At 39.4% G+C, this 14603-nt stretch overlaps 1 protein-coding gene across 1 annotated transcript in view; it reads right to left on the bottom strand.

The window, feature by feature from the left end:
- Positions 1 to 14603, bottom strand: part of DSCAM (DS cell adhesion molecule) — a 695428-nt gene that overhangs the window by 309836 nt on the left and 370989 nt on the right. The window contains exons 7-8 of the mRNA XM_040249128.1: positions 4390 to 4686; positions 3366 to 3641 (exon numbers count right to left, since the gene is read on the bottom strand). Of these exons, the coding sequence (XP_040105062.1) occupies positions 3366 to 3641; positions 4390 to 4686 (573 nt within the window). The remainder of the gene's footprint in view (positions 1 to 3365; positions 3642 to 4389; positions 4687 to 14603) is intronic.

The following is a 14603-nucleotide window of genomic DNA, read 5'->3' as shown; positions in this document are numbered from 1 at the left end:
ACATACTCACTCACACACACACTACTCTATTCAGTGTTAGAGAAGAACCTCTGGGACGTAAGATAAAAATGGTTTGGTTTACACTTTTCAGCATTATTAGTAGAAACAATTGGGCCCATTTCCAAATGAAGCCAAATTTTTAGGTATCATATTTGCTCCTCTAAAATTATCTGAATACAATAATATTCACCCTGCAGTTTACCTGCAAAGGTAATGGAGCTGTATATACATGAATAAAATGAGAAAGACTCTTCCAGTCCTGATCTACAGGGAGAGTCAGAAACCTCAGTCTTTTCCTGTAATTCAGTCGATTCTTTATCTCTCTCTTATCGTAACTCATCATAATTGAAAAGAGCAAAGGTTACCAGTTTTTAAAAGCTTTGATGGACTACAAACCTGACCACTGGAGTGTGATTTAATTTACATATTTCATTTCAAAACATTTTAAAATTCCTATTTAAATGCTCAGAAGTTAATTTGGTTACAACCTTTCCACTGACATCTGAAGAAAGGCTAAAATCATTAATTTATTAACTGTTACCAAATGCTGAGCAAGTGGTATCTTGAATTATTTTAAATATCTTTGTGAGAGGGCAATGAAGGTGAATATGACTACTTCTAAGAAGTAAGCCCTAGGTTGACATAAAGGAAACCAGAATTTATTATTTTTTCCCTGGGAAGCCCTAAGAGGTATAAGCAGGCTTCATCATTTTATTTGTCCACACAAAAATAAAATTTAATAAAAGTGGGATATTAATAGACAAAATTGTATTTAGTTTAGACATTGCTCCCTGAAATATAAGAAAGCATGTTCTGAAGCAACAATAAACAAAGAGTATAAAGGCAAGAGGAGAAAGAGGTGGCAGAGAATGAGATGGATAGATAGCATCACCTGCTCAATGAACATGAATTTGACCAAACTCAGGAAGACAATGAAATACAGGGAAGCCTGGGATTCTGCAGTCCAAGAGGTCCCAAAGAGTCAGGCGTGGCTTAGTGATTGGACAACAAGAACATATACTCTCTCCTCAGCCACATGCTCTGTCACTCAGCCGTAGCCAACTCTTTGCAACCCTATAGACTATAGCCCTCCAGGTTCCTCTGTCCATCGGATTCTCCAGGCAAGAATACTGGAGTGAGTTGCCATTTCCTCCTACAGGGGATCTTCCTGATCCAGGGACTAAACCTGCATCTCCTGAGTCTCCTGCACTGGCAGGCAGGTTCTTTACCACTGAGCAACCTGGGAATTCCCCTCTGCCCAGACGTGAGCACAAAATGTTAACTTACGATGAATGAATACCAGTGGGACACAGATTTCTTTAGCAAGTTTTGTATTCTCAGCTTCTTGATAAGCCCATTGTTTAAAGTCTTTCTAATAAAATTTTTGTTAGTGTGTGATATTTTCCTATGGCGGGGTCCATGGGCAGATCTACTTTGTCATCTACTCTGCTGTCATTAGAGATAGCCAGGAATGACTGGCTTTGATCATTTGGCTGTGGTAAGTTTCATAGAGTCCCCTGAAGTGCAAGGAGATCAAACCAGTCAATCCTAAAGGAAATCAACTCTGAATACTCATTAAAAGGACTGATGCTGAAATCGAAGCTCCAATAATTTAGCCACCTGGTATGAACAGCCAACTCATTGGAAAAGACCCTCATGCTCTGAAAGACGGAAGACAGGAGGAGAAGGATGACAGAGAATGAAACAGTTGTATGGCATCACCGACTCAATGGACGTGAGTCTGAGCAAACTCTAGGAGATGGTGAAGGCAGGGAGACTTGGAGTGCTGTAGTCCATGGGGTTGCAAAGAGTCAAACAAGACTGAGTGACTGAACACCAACAAAGTTTGATAGATGTCTTTGGTTTTACATCATCTTTATTGGGAGGGCATTCTGCTTCTTGTCTCCTTGATCTGATTGTCACAGCTCACAGCCTCCTTCCATCTGGCCCACCCCTGCATCCTCCCTATCAACATTCTTTGCTTGGTTTCTTTTTATCCCTGGGGTTGGTTTCTTCTGGGGAAAATTCTTAGCCATCAAATAGGACTTATTTTCTAAGGTATTGACCTGCTGGACATAGAGTAGATATTCCATTCATCATAGGTCAAGAAATAAATCACAAAATGAAGTTTCCTGCAGCTATGACCCATCTGGCTTGCCAAGAATTTCTAATGATTTGAGAAAACTCTTAAGATATGCAGTTGTTTAAAAATTCAAAATTATTCATGTGCAGGTGTATGTACATGTATTAATATAAATATGTTACACTGTTGTTTTTGTTCAGTCTCCAAGTCACGTTTGAATGTTTGTGAACTCCATGGACTGTAATTTACCAGGTTCCTCTGTCCATGGGATTCTCCAGGCAAGAATACTGGAGTGGGTTGCCATTTCCTTCTCCAAGGGATCTTCCTGGACCAGGGATCGAACCCATGTCTCCTGCATTGGCATGTAGATTCTTTACCATGGAGACACAAGGAAACCATATGTTGCATAACATACACCAAATAATACATTATGTGAGAGTGCGTGTGTGTATGAGAATTATAGATGTCCCTAAATAGATAAACTAACGAGATTTGTGAGAAAAGATGGCTGGGGAGGACCATAAAAAACCTATGAAGTTTTGCAGCCAAGACTCTAAAAGAAGACAGTTGTTGGTACCTAGGGAGGTAACTGGGCAGCTCAGACATGCAGCTTAACCACATGACAAGGAGGCTGGTGTTGAGTTGCATGATCACCAAAATTCATCCTGATGGTTAGATTTCATGACTGCCCACATCATGATGTCATGATGTAAAGAAAAATATAAAAGTCTAGAAAATTTTCTGTGGGGTTGTCCATTCATTTCATTCCTATGTTTTTGCTTTGATCTGCTCATTTATTTATTTATTTATTTTAATATTTTTTTTTAATTTATTTATTTATTTTTAATTTTTACTTTACAATTCTGTATTGGTTTTGGCATAGATTGACATGAATCCACCACAGTTTGTGTGAAGTCTTTACGCATTGCACAAAATCTCTTCCAGGTGGATTCTAAAAGAACTTACTTTTAGGAGACTGTAGAAAAACAAAGCTAAGTGTTTTATAATGATTTGTCAGACAACTAGATAACCAAACCAATGATGTGTTTTTTTCAATGATATTATAAAAACACACATCCTCTGGAAAACGAAGCCAAAAATTCATGTGGAAAGAAGACTATCTTAACCATCAGTCTGGTGAGGATGCACTGGCAAAGAGAACAGAACATCTAATACACTTCATCATTCCTCATTCTGAACATGCAGGTTTTCAGATTATTTCACTCTTAGTGGATAAACTTAGCAATGGTGACTTGGGTGGGGACAGAGGGCGCAGCCTTACCTTTGACCGTCACGTGGACACTCTGGCTGGTGGAGAGTTGGGGCTGGACTAGCACGTTGCAGGTGTACTCCCCCTCATCAACTTCCTTCTGCACATCTGAGAGTTTCAGGGTTCCATTATTCTCAAATGCCACTTGGCGGTGGTTGAAAGGAAGCAGATTTGAGTTCTTGTACCATTTGATGGAGTAATATGGATAGCCAATCACACGACAGTGAATGTATGTGTCCCGTCCCGCTATTGCTGTGATATTTTTCATTGGTCGAATGCTTGCAGGCCCTGGAGAGACACAGAGAAACTCTTGAAAATAATTTAAGGGTACATTTTATGTGTGGAAATGAGTACACTTTTCCTTGAGTTTAAAAATGTATTTGTTTTCATGTAAGGACATCTTTTTCAAATTCAGCAATTTTTTTCTGCATTTGGCATTTTCCACGAAGAAGGTTTTTTTTTCCTTTTCCTTTTCATTTCATTGCCTTCAAATGAATTGAACGAGTGCTAATTATCAACTACTTCTATTTAAAACATTTTGAATTATAGGCTAAAAGGCAATTTAATCAATAAAAAGTAACAAGCTGCACTGAACAATCATATTCAGCTGGTGAGACACTGTTAGCAATTCAGCTGTTTAACTCTCTCTCTGTAAAATAGGTTGTGAGGATGGAGGTTATGCCATGTTGCACTATGAATGTAAGTTAAGTACCATGTACATGAAGGTTTACCATGAATGTCGTAGAACAGAAGAGGAGGAAGGAGAGAGCATGCAGAGCATAAACCAGGAAAAGAAAGCTCCAGAGGACAAGTTTAGGAGTAAAACAAGAGAACAAGCTGACTAAGGAAACCAAAATGCCATTTCCCACAGTGATCCAGTCACTGCCATTCCTCAGTGGGAAGCAAGAGGGCAGGAGACAAGGAAGCGACATTAATCCGGTCTGGCATTCCAAGACTGGGCTCGGTGCATGCAGAAACCTCCTTCTCCGCTACAATGAGTCATGTGTGCTTTTTGAGGAGTTGATTCGACAAGCACCTCTTACGTTTATTCGAGCCTGGTAGAGGACGACGCCCGCCGAGTTGTTAGCCGTGCAGCGATAGACACCCCCGTCGCGGACCTGAGAGCTGGAGATGTTCAGGTAGCTGACCACGTTGCCCTCCGATGTGATCATCTGGCTGATGCGGTGGCTGCCGCCCTTGAGGATGGGGTCGTCGTCCAGGGTCCACGTGATTGTGGGCAGTGGCGTTCCCTTCACGTTGCACATCAGGGAGACGGCCTCTGCCGGACTCACCACTTTCTCACTAAAGGCGGAAATGATTTTGGGAGTTCCATCTGCAGGAAGACAAATCACGCAGGAAAGTGGCACATATGCATAATTAAAGGACTTCCAGTATGTCTATTGGATGATTAGAGGGTGGGCGGAGTGGCTATCAAACGCCCCTCAAAAGACTGGTTTTATTGATAAAGCTAAGTTCCACTTAGGACAACATTTCAGTTTCAAAATAAGTAAATGGAGACTTAGCTAGCTTTAATCTCTCTCTCCTCTATTTCTTGATTGTCATAATCATGCAACTCAGATGTTCATGATAGAGAATGTCATCTCCCAAGAAGTTTATAATTCAGAACTGTTATGTCCCCACCCAAAGTTGTAAACAGAGGAAATTCACACACCTCCATGGCTAATTTAGCTTTCTACTTCCTCTGAGTTAATTAGGGATTGCTCAATGGGGAACTGTTTAGAGGAAGAAAGAACTAAGACATTGATTATCTCTCTGTCATTTTCTCATAAGGAATCATCTTATATAGTTTTAATGATAAATAATGATAACTAAATGTGAATTTTCATGAAGGCCCTGAGAATGGGTAAAAGCTATATCAAGTTGGACCCTTTCAGTATTATTAAATGTCTCCATAAGTATCTTTTCTTTCTTTTTAAAAAATTTTATTTTACTGAAGCATAGTTGATTTATTCATTTCTGCTCTACAGCAAAGTGATTCAGTTATATATACATGTTATTTTTCAGATTCTTTTCCACTGTGGCTTATCATAGGATACTGAGTATAGTTCCCTGTGCTATACAGTAGGACTTCACTGTTTATCCATCCTATTTGTTGTTGTTCAGGCGCTCAGTCATATCCAACTCTTTGCGACCACTGGGACTGCAGCACACCAGGCTGCCCTGTCTTTCACTATCTCCCAGAGTTTGCTCAAACTCATGCTGATTGAATCCACCCTTTATGTACTGATAAACAGTTTGTATCTGCTAATTCTGAACTCCCAATCCATCCCTCTCTGACTCTCCTTCCCTGTGGCAACCACCAGTCTGTTCTCTATGCCTGTGAGTCTGTTCCTGATTCATGGATAAGTTTATTTATGTCATACTTTAGATTCTGTAAGTATTATAAATTAAGTGAAAAGTGAAGTCATTCAGTCGTGTCTGAATCTTTGCGACCCCATGGACTGTAGCCTACCAGGCTCCCTGTCCGTGGGATTCTCCAGGCAAGAGTACTGGAGTGGGTTGCCATTTCTTTCTCCAGGAGATCTTCCCCACCCAGTGATTTAATCAGGGTCTCCCGCATTGCAGGCAGACACTTTACCATCTGAGCCACCAGGGAAGCTCATTATAAGTAAGGTGGTCATTAATTTATCTGGGATACTTCTGAGAATAAAACTGATACTAGGAGAACAGACACAACTCATGACCATCCCAGAAAAACAAGGAGATTAATCTTAGGAATGTTTCCACAGAAATTTCCAATGTTTTTGACAAAGACCAAATTTCCATATTCCATTATTTTTTTAAATCATGTATTAAAATACCTCCTTAAGGTTATATTCTATGTGCTGTGCTGTGCTTAGTCGCTCAGTCATGTATGACCTTTGTGAGCTCATGGACTGTAGCCTGCCAAGCTCCTCTGTCCATGGGGATTCTCCAAACAAGAGTACTGGAGTGGGATGTCATGCCCTCCTCCAGGGGATCTTCCCAGCCCAGGTATTGAACCCAGGTCTCCCGCATTGCAGGCAGCTTTTTTACCAACTGAGCTACCAGAGAAGCCCAAAGTTATATGCTGCTGCTGTTGCTGCTAAGTCGCTTCAGTTGTGTCCGATTCTGAGTGACCCCATAGACGGCAGCCCACCAGGCTCCTCAGTCCCTGGGATTCTCCAGGCAAGAACACGGGAGTGGGTTGCCATTTCCTTCTCCAATGCACGGAAGTGAAAACTGAAAGTGAAGTCACTGTGTCCAACTCTCAGCGACCCCATGGACTGCAGCCCACTAGGCTCTTCCGTCCATGGGATTTTCCAGGCAAGAGCACTGGAGTAGAGTCCCATTGCTAGTAACAACGAATGCATTTTTTTAAAATGTATATTAGGCCTCCATTAGAGAGATACAGGGCGTTCCAGGTGACACTAGTGGTAAAGAATCTGCTGCTAATGCAGGAGATGCAAGAGACAGAGGTTCAATCCCTGGGTCGGGAAGATCCCCTGGAGGAGGAAATGGCAACACACTCCAGGATTCCTGCCTGGAAAATTCCATGGCCAGAGAAGCCTGGTGGCTATAGTCTATGGGATCAAAAAGAGTCGACACGACTATACGACTGAGTACATACACGTTAGAATGATACACACATATTAGAGAAAAATGTGTGAGTCAAAAGAATGCAAAGTTACCAATGGATCTCCCAGCTTTAGGCATATAAATCAACATTGCGACACTTTTTTTTCCAGGCATAAATATATCATTTTGACAGAACTATGATCGCATGCAACTGGATGTCTGTGTCTAGTAATAAACCTTGATGGTGGAGATATTTTTTTTAATTGGTGCAAATTGAAAGATAATGATTAACAGATTTTTTTTTTTTTTACTTTTTAACTTAAATTATAAAAATTACATGTATTCACTGCTGAAAATTTGAAAGCATAGATAAGCAAAAGAAAAGTTAGAAACAAAAGGGAGGGGATTTATATATACCTATGGCTGATTCATGTTGAGGTTTGACAGAAAACGGCAAAATTCTGTAAAGCAATTATCTTTCAATAAAAAATAAATTATTTTTAAAAAAACAGAAAAAAAATTCTAAAGCTCTCTTGCAATTCCATTACCAAAGGTAAGTGTTGCACCATCTTTTCATTTGCAAATTGCTGAATCTTAACTTCATTCCAGCTCATGTTTTGGGAGGCTGAAGAAGGCTTTCAAGCATATTTTTTTCAGGGTCAGATTCTTAGATTACAAACATCTTGCTTTTACTATCAAAGATGACATAAATAACTTCATAATATTAACATAGAAAATCTGCACTTTAGCCCTGAGAACCCTGCAGACATGACTTCAACGTGCTGTACATTTAATTTACAGAGAACTTAGATGTCATTCTGATCATAATTCTTTGTATATGACCAATTGTTGATGCTTGAGAATGTTGAAGTTATTTTATTTGATCTTACAACTCAACATATTTTGTCAGGAGGTGTTTAGCTATAAATTTCTTTTCACTGATTTTTACACTAAGCATTGAAATGTCAAATTTTATTTTAAAATCTATTTGAGAAAGTTTTCTTCACTTAAGCTTTTATTTTTGTAGATAAAGTTTACCCACAGCTAAATGTATCTTAAGAGTACCAACAGAATGAGTTTTATTAAATAAATACACCTATGTAAGCACAAGGCTTTATATTGTCACCCTGCTTATTTAACTTATATGCAGAGTACATCATGAGAAACTCTGGGCTGGAAGAAGCACAAGCTGGAATTAAGATTGCCGGGAGAAATATCAATAACCTCAGATATGCAGACGACACCACCCTTATGGCAGAAAGTGAAGAGGAACTAAAAAGCTTTTTGATGAAAGTGAAAGAGGAGAGTGAAAAAGTTGGCATAAAAGTCAACATTCAGAAAAATAAGATCATGGCATCTGGTCCCATCACTTCATGGGAAATAGATGGGGAAACAGTGGAAACAGTGTCAGACTTTATTTTCCTGGGCTCCAAAAGCACTGCAGATGGTGAATGCAGCCATGAAATTAAAAGACGCTTACTCATTGGAAGGAAAGTTATGACCAACCTAGACAGCATATTCAAAAGCAGAGGCATTACTTTGCTAACAAAGGTCCGTCTAATCAAGGCTATGGTTTTTCCAGTAGTCAGGTATGGATGTGAGAGTTGGACTGTGAAGAAAGCTGAGCGCCAAAGAATTGATGCTTTTGAACTGCGGTGTTGGAGAAGACTCTTGAGAGTCCCTTGGACTGCAAGGAGATCCAACCAGTTTATTCTAAAGGAGATCAGTCCTGGGTGTTTTTTGGAAGGACTGATGCTAAAGCTGAAACTCCAGTACTTTGGTCACCTCATGCGAGGAGTTGACTCATTGGAAAAGACTGATGCTGGGAGGGATTGGGGGCAGGAGGAGAAGGGACGACAGAGGATGAGATGGCTGGATGGCATCACCGACTCAATGGACATGAGTTTGGGTGAACTCTGGGAGTTGGTGGTGGACAGGGAAGCCTGGCGTGATATGATTCATGGGGTCGCAAAGAGTCGGACACAACTGAGCGACTGAACTGAACTGAAGCACAAATGAAGAAGATAAGAATCATTTCTACCACCTCCCTGCATGTTGCTAGGTGTTCTTTCAAGCAGTCTCTACCCACCACATGCACTCTTCAGATTTCTATCTCCATGCATGACTTCAGCCTGTTCTTGGCTTCAAATCATGTTTGTGTGTGCCTTACATGTACTCTGTCACAACCAGAGTACAGTTAGTAAAATTATGAGCTGCAATTTTGGAACCCTGGTGTTATCTAATGCAGAGTCTGTCCATTGACCAGTTATGTCCCTTACAGCTGTTTTTCCCAGTCCAACCATTATCATACCTTACATTTATTTGCGGTGTCTCATTAGTCTCTTTTAATCTGTAACATTCTTCAGTTTCTACTCAATTCTTGACTTTGACATTTTTGAAGAATTACTTTGTAGCCAGTTGTTCAAATCCAGTTTGCTATTTCCTTGTGATTAGATACAGATTTTGCATTATTGGACAAATGCTATGGAAGTACTATTGGTTTTTTGTGTGTGTTTATTGGCCGTTTGTGTATTTCCTTTCATGAAATGTCTGTTCAAATCTTTTTTTCCATTTTTATGTTACACTATTTTTCTTTGGTATTGATTGGAAGCAGTTCTTTATGTCTACTGAATACATGTATATGTATAATATATGCATACAAACCGAATATGATGAATATACACACATATATACAAGTCAGTACAAATTTACTTTTACATGTATATAGATCAGATTACATCCCTGGTGGCTCAGACAGTAAAGAGTCTGCCTGCAATGGAGACCCGAGTTCAATCCGTGGGTTAGGAAGATCCCTTGGAGAAGGAAATGGGAACCCATTCCAGTATTCTTGCCTAGAAAATCCTACGGACAGAGGAGCCTGACAGGCTAGAGTCCATGGGATCGCAAAGAGTTGGACACAACTGAGCGACAAGCACTTTCAGGTCAGATTAAATTACACATAATGTTTGTCAGACATATGTGTATATATATATACTATACATTATATATAAATGTATGTATTTTCTCTCATTTCATATTTGCCTTTTCATTTTCATTACATGTATATTAATATGAGTGTGTATATGCAAATTTTATAGTTTGAATCACCTATGAGAAGTTAAAATTACAATTATTCAGATAAAATGAAGGAATCTTGTAACAGATAATCTCAAAAATTTAATTTATATTCTGTCCTCTGTGTAATTTTATGTATGCTAAAAACTATAATAAAATAATGTGATGTTATAGTTTGTCAGTTGCTATTTAGAAAAATGCAAAAGTAGGAAGTCAATAAATACCTGGAGTAACAGGCAAATTTGGCCTTGAAGAACAGAATGAAGCAGGACAATGGCTAATAGACTTATGGCAAGAGAACGCACTGTTCATAGCAAACACCCTCTCCCAACAACACAAGAGAAGACTCTACATATGGACATCACCAGATGGTCAACACTGAAATCAGATTGATTATATTCTTTGCAGCCAGAGATGGAGAAGCTCTATACAGTCAGCAGAAATAAGACTGGGGGCTGACTGTGAGCCACAGTCAGATCATGAACTCCTTATTGCCAAATACAGACTGAAATTGAAGAAAGTGGAGAAAACCACTAGTCCATTCAGGTATGACCTAAATCAAATCCCTTATGACTATACAGTGGAAGTGAGAAATAGATTTAAGGGACTAGATCTGATAGACAGAGTGCTTGATGAACTATGGATGGAGGTTCGTGACACTGTACAGGGGACAGGAATCAAGACCATCCCCAAGAAAAAGAAATGCAAAAAAGCAAAATGGCTTCTTGAGGAGGTCTTACAAATAGCTGTAAAAATAAGAAAAGCGAAAAACAAAGGAGAAAAGGAAAGATATACCCATTTGGATGCAGAGTTCCAAAGAACAGCAAGGAGAGACAAGAAAGCCTTCCTCAGCGGTCAATGCAAAAAAAATAGAGGAAAGCAATAGAATGGGGAAGACTAGAGATCTCTTCAAGAAAATTGGAGATACCAAGGGAACACTTCATGCAAAGATGGGCTCGATAAAGGAGAGAAATGGTAGGGATCTAACAGAATCAGAAGATATTAAGAAGATGTGGCAAGAATACACAGAAGAACTGTACAAAAAAGATTTTACTGACTCATATAATCATGATGGTGTAATCACTCACCTAGAGCAAGACATCCTTGAATGTGAAGTCAAGTGGGCCTTAGGAAACATCACTACGAACAAAGCTAGTGGAGGTGATGGAATTCCTATTGAGCTATTTCAAATCCTAGAAGATGATGCTGAGAAAAGGCTGCACTCAATATGCCAGCAAATTTGGAAAACTCAGCAGTGGCCACAGGACTGGAAAAGGTCAGTTTTCATTCCAATCCCAAAGAAAGGCAATGCCAAAGAATGCTTAAACTACCACACAATTGTACTCATCTCACACGCTAGTAAAGTAATGCTCAAAATTCTCCAAGCCAGGCTTTAGCAATACGTGAACAGTGAACTTCCAGATGTTCAAGCTGGATTTAGAAATGGCAGAGGAACCAGAGATCAAATTGCCAACATCTGCTGGATCATCAAAAAAGCAAGAGAGTTCCAGAAAAACATCTATTTCTGCTTTATTGACTATGCCAAAGCCTTTGACTGTGTGGATCACAATAAACTGTGGAAAATTCTGAGAGATATGTGCATACCAGACCACCTGACCTGCCTCTTGAGAAACCTGTATGCAGGTCAGGAAGCAACAGTTAGAACTGGACATGGAACAACAGACTGGTTCCAAATAGGAAAAGGAATATGTCAAGGCTATATATTGTCACCATGCTTATTTAACTTATATGCAGAGTACATCATGAGAAATGCTGGACTGGAAGAAGCACAAGCTGGAATCAAGATTTCCAGGAGAAATATCAATAACCTCAGATATGCAGAAGACACCACCCTTATGGCAGAAAGTGAAGAGGAACTAAAAAGCCTCTTGATGAAAGTGAAAGAGGAGAGTGAAAAGTTGGCTTAAATTTCAACATTCAGCCAACTAAGATCATAGCATTTGGTTCCATCACTTCATGGGAAATAGATGGGGAAACAGTGGAAAGAGTGGCTGACTTTATTTTTCTGGTCTCCAAAATCACTGCAGATGGTGATTGTAGCCATGAAATTAAAAGATGCTTACTCCTTAGAAGAAAATTTATGACCAATCTAGATAGCATATTGAAAAGCAGAGACATTACTTTGCCAACAAAGGTCCATCTAGTCAAGGATATGGTTTTTCCAGTGGTCACGTATGGATGTGAGAGTTGGACTGTGAAGAAAGCTGAGCATCAAAGAATTGATGCTTTTGAACTGTGGTGTTGGAGAAGACTCTTGAGAGTCCCTTGAACTGCAAGGAAATCCAACCAGTCCATCCTAAAGGAGATCAGTCCTGGGTGTTCTTTGGAAGGACTGATGTTTACGCTGAAACTCCAGTAGTTGGCCACCTGATGTGAAGAGTTGACTCTTGGAAAGGATCCTGATGCTGGGAAAGATTGAGGGCCAGAGGAGAAGGGGACAACAGAGGATGAGATGGTTGCATGGCATCATTGACTCAATGGACATGGGTTTGGGTGGACTCCGGAGTTGGTGATGGACAGGGAGGCCTGGCATGGTGCTGTGGTTCATATGGTAGCAGAGAGTCGGACATGATTGAGCAACTGAACTGAACTGATTTAGAAAAATTCAATGAGAAAACAATTTTGCTAAATGGTTACTAACCCATTTGTCATTTTTCATGTACTTTATTTCTGAGTTTCCAGATTCAGGTCATTTTCTTCATCATGAATTGTTTCATTTACTGTTTCTTAGCATGCAAGACTTCTGGCATCATGCTCTTCACAAGCTTTTGTTTATTGAAAATATCTTTATTTGGTTTTAACTTTTAAAGACTATGTTTGATAGATGTAGTCATGCATATTGATTGGGTTTTTGAATGTTGAAAACAATAAATTAAAAAAAAATTCATTTCAATCTCATTAAGACTGTGCGTGTGTGCCCAGTCATGTGTAATTCTTTGCAACTCTATGGACTGTAGCCTGCCAGGCTCCTCTGTCCATGGGATTCTCCAGGCAAGAATACTGAAGTGGCTGCCATTTCCTTCTCCAGGGGATCTTCCTGGCCCAGGGATGGAACCCTTGTCTCATACATCTCCTACGTTGGCAGGAAGATTCTTTACCACGAGCACCAGCTGTGAAGCCCCACCCTACTAGCACTGGAAAATATCCTCAGGGGAAATGTGATATTTGTGTAGACAATTACTGATATTTCCCCCTTCTTTCAAGGGTCAAATTCTTTCTGCCTGCTTTTGGGTATTTCCACAGGGTCTGTAAATTATTTTGCTTTTCCCAAAATTCACTATTTTCATCTTCTCGCAGGTTAGTGTGATACACACTGCTCCATAATTTCCAGAAATAAGACTTGTTCTTCTTTTTTATGAGTTCCCTTTCTAGGTGTTCTGCTCTGATCTTGAACCTGTAGTTATTAGTTCCAGTTTCTTTCAACTTCCTTTCCAGTTTCTTTGTCCTCACAGGAAATATTCCAAAATTCTACATTATATCAGTGGCCATTCTTAGTTGATAGTGAGTTTTTATAATCAGTTAATTCATAGCAGTTACAGGATGTTACATCATAACAAGAGTCTAGTTAGACACCATCTTAAGGCAGTTACTGGGTATGTGTTTGTAATTCCATTTCTGCTCTCTTTGGTGACTTTAGCACTGCCATTTCTCAGATGAGGAAAAAAAAAAAAGTGAAGCTTCTTGTACTGAACAGAAACTGACAGGCAACAAATAAATCCGTGAGTGGGCTCAGTGGGCTCCTCTCACCCCTTTTTATTCAAGCGTCAGGCTTTTTGGAGATTAAAGCAGACATTATTTTCCCAGTGAGACTGGAGTGTCTTTGAAATCTTTCTTGCTGTCACTCTCTGATAACCTCACCTCTTTTGACATTATTATGGATTATCAATATGCTCCTTAGGTTTTCTTGGTCACACGAGGTGGTTTCCAAGGTAACAAGGCTAGACAAGTAATCTTTCCCTTTTCTACAAAGAATCTAAAAATAGTGACTATGTGAGGACTGCAGGGCATCGCCATTAGCAAACCGGCTCTGTGCAAATTGATTACTTTCTGCACTTAATTATGGAAACACAGCGTCAGGCTTTTAATATGAGTACTGTGCTTTCAGCTACTTTTACCTGCTTTAAAATGCTCACTGTCTGCAAGAAACTGCTTGAATCAAAATAAGAATGTTATCCTAAGCCCGTTTCTTCTTAAAAAATTAGCTAAGGTTAAAAAAGTAATAAGAGAAATAGACTCTTAGCTTCAAGAGATAGTTAAACTTATTTTCATATTAAATGGATTTTCTTTTCCCCTGCTTTAGGCTATATGAAAGTCATGTAGTTATTTTAATCAGTTGATAACAGATGAATTTTAAATTATATATAAAGGCACAATTTCTAACAAGACATGCAAATTTACAGATAAAAGCTAGTTCAATTATCTAGTGATAAACATGTCTCTTGCTTGAATGTTACCTGGGCAGTGTCTTTCCCTGGCTGATTGATAAGCTTGAAAATGTAAGTAAGCAGTAGGCAGTTAAAAAAAAGCCTAAAACTCATTATGATAACACAAGGCAATTCTTCACAAATTCCATTCACCTAAATCTGTGACTCTCTG

Source organism: Oryx dammah, unplaced genomic scaffold, assembly GCF_014754425.2.
Source record: "Oryx dammah isolate SB20612 unplaced genomic scaffold, SCBI_Odam_1.1 HiC_scaffold_2, whole genome shotgun sequence".
Classification (NCBI taxonomy): Eukaryota; Metazoa; Chordata; class Mammalia; order Artiodactyla; family Bovidae; genus Oryx; species Oryx dammah.
Note: the sequence above shows the minus strand (reverse complement) of the source record. Positions and strands in the feature narration are given on the sequence as shown.